This window comes from Mustela nigripes, chromosome 2 (genome assembly GCF_022355385.1).
Source record: "Mustela nigripes isolate SB6536 chromosome 2, MUSNIG.SB6536, whole genome shotgun sequence".
NCBI classification, from domain to species: Eukaryota; Metazoa; Chordata; class Mammalia; order Carnivora; family Mustelidae; genus Mustela; species Mustela nigripes.
Genome location: NC_081558.1, coordinates 71,056,277 through 71,062,276, shown reverse-complemented (window position 1 = coordinate 71,062,276; position 6,000 = coordinate 71,056,277). Strand labels below are relative to the sequence as shown.

Here is a 6,000-nt window from a genome sequence, read left to right as displayed (position 1 = left end):
ACCACCCGCAGGCGCCCGCGCTACAATAAAGAACCTCTTGCTGTTTGCATCCTGTGGCAGTATTGAATTCTTGGGTAAGGGGATCTGTGGGTCTTTCATTTGGAGGTCCCACCAAGATCATCCGACTCCTGCCCAAGGATCCAACCGACTCCCACCGGGAGGTAAGCTGGCCAGCATTTAAATTTTAATAACTGTGTTCTTGTCTCCTGTCTCGTGTTCTCGTTTGTCCTCTGTCCTGCCTATACGCCTGTATAGGACTGTACTACTACGTGTAGTAGCTCTGTATTTTGGGCAGCTTGAGAAGGAGTTGACGAACTCGGACTTCTCCCCTGCCACCCTGGGGGACGCCCCAGGGATCAGAGGGGCCCGGTTTTTTTGGGGCCCCACAAGTATCGAGGGATACGTCTGTCTGTGGGCCTCAGAGGAAACTTGCAGTTCCTCGCAGCCGTCTGAATCTGTACTTTCGGTGTTGCACCGAAATCGCGCAGCGTTTCTCTTTGCCGGCTTGTTAATTGTCCTGTGTGTCTTGTGTGCTTTTCTCGTTGCCCTTTGGGTTTCCCTTGATTCTAAGATGGGACAGACTCTTACCACCCTTCTGAGTCTCACTTTAGGTCACTGGAAGGACGTCCAAACCCGAGCTAATAACCTATCGATGGAAGTCAAAAGAAGAAAATGGCAGACTCTCTGTACTTCAGAATGACCCACCCTCAATGTTGGGTGGCCCAAAGATGGGACCTTTAACATTAGTGTTATTTTGCAGGTCAAAGAGCGAGTCTTCGACCAGGGACCCCAAGGCCATCCGGACCAAGTACCCTACATCGTAGTCTGGGAAAGCCTGGTTGATAACCCTCCTCTTTGGGTCTCTCCCTTCACTCACCCAAAGCCTAAACCCCTTCCAAACACTACTCCTCCGCTTCCTCCCCTCCCCCCCCGGTCCCCGCCCCCTGCCGCCGCCGCTGGCTGGTGCCGCCGCTGCTGCTCCACCAACTACTCCTCCCCCAGTACCCTCCGCTCCCCCTGTCCCACACCTTATCCCAAACCCCACCGACCCTCCCAAACCTCCTCCTTCCTCTAACCTATATCCTGTAGTTCCTACTGACCCTCCCAAATCATCTTCTTCCTCTAGCAGCGACCCCTCTTCCCCGCGGCGCCCAAAACCACAAAAGATCCTTCCTCCTGAGGACACCCCCTTAACAGACCTCCTAACTGAAGAACCTCCCCCCTATCGTCCTCCCCCTCCTGCGCAGGCGCAAAATTCCACAGGGGAGCCTGAACACCCACCTGAAGAACGCTGCTCCTCGCCATCCCCAATGGTGGGAAGACTTAGGGGTCGCAGGGAACCGACACAAGAGGGAAATTCCAAGCTCTTTCCCCTGCGCCAAGGCGGAGGGGCAGGGAACCTCCAATATTGGCCCTTCTCAGCCTCCGACTTATACAACTGGAAGTCCCATAACCCTTCTTTTTCACAGGACCCGTAGCCCTAACCGCCTTAATTGAATCCATTTTAATCACACATCAGCCCACCTGGGACGATTGCCAACAACTCTTGCAGGCTCTCCTCACCACGGAGGAGAGACAAAAGGTTTTCCTGGAAGCCAGAAAAACGTCTTAGGAGACGACGGAAGGCCCACACAACTCCCTAATGTGATAGATGCTACCTTCCCTTTGACCCGTCCCCGCTGGGATTTCAACAAGGCTGAAGGTAGGGCCCACCTAACCCTTTACCGCCAGTTACTCGTAGCAGGTCTCCATAATGTGGGGCGTCGCCCCACCAATTTGGCTCAGGTAAGACAGGTGATTCAGGGGTCAGAGGAATCTCCAACCGCTTTCCTAGAAAGGCTTAAGGAGGCTTATGGCAGGTATACGCCTTTTGACCCAGATAGCAATGAGCAGAGAGGAAACGTTTCGATGGCATTTATCTGGCAGTCAGCACCAGACATAAGGAATAAACTCCAGTGTTTAGAGAATCTACAAGATTTCTCTTTGCAAGAGTTACTAAAAGAGGCAGAAAAGATTTTTAATAAGAGAGAGACTCAGGAAGAAAAGAAAGTTAGAAAGTTGAAGGAAGAGAGGGAAGAAAAGCGAGAACGTAAGCAAAGTAAGGAGTTTAGCAAAATCTTGGCCGCCGCAGTACAAGGCAGCCAGGGATTAGAGGCAGGGAAGTCAGACAGGGAGGGAGACATAAGGAGGCCCCGGATAGACCGGGACCAATGTGCCTACTGCAAAGAGAGAGGACATTGGGCCAAGGAATGCCCAAAGAAATTCCGACACCCTAAGGAAAATGCTAAGCAGGTCACAAGACTTATGGCTCTAGACGAAGACTAGGGACGTCAGGGTCAGGAGCCCCCCCCCCGAACCCCGGGTAACCCTAACCGTTGGGGGGCAACCAGTCAGCTTTCCTAGTAGATACAGGAGCTCAACACTCTGTTCTAACCAATTGACCGGATGGCATGGGTTCAAGGAGCAACAGGAAGAAAACAATATAGATGGACTACGGAAAGAAAAGTAAATCTGGCTTCAGGTAAAGTCTCTCACTCGTTCCTTCATGTGCCTGACTACCCCTACCCACTCCTGGGGAGAGATTTATTAACCAAGCTCAAGGCTCAAATCCATTTTGAGCCACAGGGGGCCACTGTGACCGGCCCCAACGGGACTCCTTTACACATCCTTACCCTACAGTTAGAAGAAGAATATAGACTACATGAGAAGCCCCCCCAACCTCAGAGAGGTGTGGAGTCCTGGCTTACGTCTTACCCGAATGCCTGGGTGGAAACAGGAGGAATGGGACTAGCTATTCAGCAGCACCCCATTCACATACAATTAAAAGCAACCGCCGTTCCTGTCATTAAGCAGTATCCTATGTCCAACGAGGCCTACCAGGGCATTAGACCGCACATATGGCGGTTATTAGATCAGGGCATTTTGGCCCCATGCCGGTCTCCCTGGAACACTCCTCTGTTACCTGTCAAGAAACCTGGCACCGATGATTACCGGCCAGTTCAGGACCTGAGAGAGGTCAATAAGAGGGTAGAGGATATCCACCCTACAGTGCCCAACCCTTACAACTTACTTAGTACCTTGCCTCCAACCCACCTCTGGTATACGGTCCTACATCTCAAAGATGCTTTCTTCTGTTTGGGACTAAGTCCTCAGAGTCAACCCCTCTTCGCCTTTGAATGGAAGGATCCAGACTTGGGAATATCAGGTCAGTTAACCTGGACACGGCTACCACAAGGGTTTAAGAATAGCCCAACGCTGTTCGACGAAGCTCTTCACCAGGACCTAGCCGATTTCCGGGTAAGACATCCCTCTCTGATCCTGCTCCAATATGTCGATGACATCCTATTAGCGGCTACCAATAAAGAGGATTGCCGAACAGGTACTGGGATCTCCTACTAACCCTAGGCCAACTGGGATACAGGGCATCCGCAAAGAAAGCCCAGATTTGCCAGACTAAAGTCACCTACCTGGGTTATGAGTTATATAATGGCCAACGATGGCTGACGGCTGCAAGGAAAGATACCATCTCTGGCATTCCCGCACCCCACAATCATAGGCAATTGCGGGAATTCCTGGGAACTCCTAGGAATGGCGGGCTTTTGCAGATTATGGATCCCAGGGTTCGCAGAAATAGGGGCTCCTCTGTACCCCTTGACTAAACAAGACACTCCTTTTGTTTGGACCGAGCAACAACAGCAGGCGTTTGATCATATCAAACGAGCACTCCTTAAATCTCCGGCCTTGGGCCTGCCAGACATAACAAAGCCCTTTGACCTCTTTGTTGATGAAAAACAAGGATTTGCTAAGGGGGTTCTAACTCAAAGACTTGGGCCTTGGAGACGCCCTATTGCCTACCTCTCCAAGAAGTTAGCCCCGTAGCGGCAGGCTGGCCACCATGTCTAAAAATGATAGCAGCAATCGCGGTCCTCGTTAAGGACGCAACCAAACTAACTTTAGGACAGCCCCTAACCGTCCTGGCTCCACATACAGTGGAGTCTTTAATCCGCCAACCACCGGACCGATGGCTGTCTAATACCCACTTGGCACATTACCAGTCCCTCCTCCTGGACACAGACAGAATTCAATTCGGACCTGTAGTGACTCTTAACCCTGCAACCTTATTGCCCACTCCGGGAGAGGTACCATTGCATGACTGTCACCAGATCCTTGCTGAAACGCATGGGACACGGTCTGACCCTAACTGACCAGCCCATGAAAGATGCAGACCTGACCTGGTATACCGATGGCAGTAGCTACCTGCAAGATGGAAAACGGCGAGCAGGAGCAGCCATCACGACCGACTCTCAAATTGTATGGGCAAGTGCGCTGCCAGAAGGCACCTCGGCGCAGCGAGCAGAATTAATCGCCCTAACCCAGGCCCTTCAACTGGCAGAAGGTAAGAATCTTAATGTCTATACAGACAGTAGATATGCTTTTGCCACTGCCCATGTTCACGGAGAAATCTATCGACAAAGGGGACTGCTAACTTCGGACGGTAAAGAGATTAAAAATAAGACTGAGATACTGGCCCTATTAAAGGCCTTATTTCTCCCCAAGAAGCTGAGCATAATACACTGCCCTGGCCACCAAAAGGGAGATACTCCTGAGGCGAGAGGAAACCGCCTGGCTGATGTGACGGCCAAACAGGCAGCTTTGGGGCCCCAATTATTAACTGTCACTATACCCACTGAGACAGAGGAGATAGAAGGTACTCCTATTTGGAGTTATGAGGAGGCCGACTTAGACTTTATTCAGAAGTTAGGAGCCAATTACAACTCAGCCCTGAACCGATGGGAATACCAAGGAAAAGCCATAATGCCCATAAAAATGGCAAAAGAATTAATTAATCACCTCCACCAGCTGACCCATTTGAGTGCAAGTAAAATGAAGGCCCTAATAGATAGGGCAAATCTAAAAGACTTTATCCCTAGGAGAAACTTCCTCCTTCATCAAGCGGCTGCTAACTGCAAAGCCTGTGCTCAAGTCAATCCTGGAAAAACTTTCATTGGATCAGGTGTCCGAGTGCGTGGTCATCGACCTGGCACACATTGGGAAGTCGACTTTACCGAAATTAAACCTGGCATGTATGGATATAAATATCTCTTAGGTTTTTTAGATACCTTTTCAGGATGGGCAGAAGCCTTTCCTACCAAGAAGGAGACTGCCAACATAGTTGCCAAGAAGCTGCTGGAAGAAATTTTCCCAAGGTATGGAATGCCAGAGGTATTGGGGTCTGACAACGGGCCTGCCTTTGTCTCCCAGGTAAGTCAGTCAGTGGCCAAGCTTCTGGGGATTAATTGGAGACTACATTGTGCTTATAGACCCCAGAGTTCAGGACAGGTAGAAAGAATGAATAGAGCTATAAAGGAGACTTTGACCAAATTACTGCTTGAAACTGGCTCTAAAGATTGGGTATTGCTCCTACCTTTAGCACTCTATCAGCCCGAAATACCCCAGGCCCGTATAGCCTAACCCCCTTTGAAATTCTCTATGGCGCTCCGCCCCCTGCTGTCACATTCTTCACGCCAGAAATCTCTGCTCATTCCCCTTCCCCCTCCATACAGGCCCATCTGCAAGCCTTGCAGCTGGTGCAACAAGAAGTCTGGAAGCCCCTGGCAGCCGCCTACAAGGAGAGACTTAACTCCTCCCTGTGACCCCATCCCTATAAAATCGGGGATACCGTCTGGGTCCGCAGGCATGGAGCCACAAACCTTGAACCCGGTTGGAAGGGACCCCACACGGTACTCCTAACAACGCCCATGGCATTAAAGGTTGACGGAATCGCAGCCTGGATCCACGCCTCCCACGTAAAGGCAGTGCACCCAGAGAAGCAGACTGAACACCAGGACTCAGAATGGACCGTCCAACGTTCTTCAAATCCACTAAAGATAAGACTTATTCGCCATTAATTTTGCTCTTTTCCTGTTCTCTCCTTTCTTTTTTCTCTCTTATAGAAGGGACTAGCCCACATCTACCTAAGCAGTTAACCTGGCAAGTTCT

General features: G+C 50.7%; 1 protein-coding gene across 1 annotated transcript; it reads left to right on the top strand.

Annotated features, from left to right (window-relative positions):
- Nucleotides 1–571: 571 nt before the first annotated feature.
- LOC132010473 (uncharacterized) lies at nucleotides 572–5,909 on the top strand. The gene is given in 12 exon segments (XM_059388318.1): nucleotides 572–1,001; nucleotides 1,264–1,473; nucleotides 1,476–1,595; nucleotides 1,598–2,343; nucleotides 2,345–2,395; nucleotides 2,397–2,431; nucleotides 2,433–3,382; nucleotides 3,385–3,590; nucleotides 3,592–3,868; nucleotides 3,871–4,196; nucleotides 4,198–5,440; nucleotides 5,443–5,909. Coding segments are annotated over 12 exon segments (5,061 nt in total).
- Nucleotides 5,910–6,000: the final 91 nt, after the last annotated feature.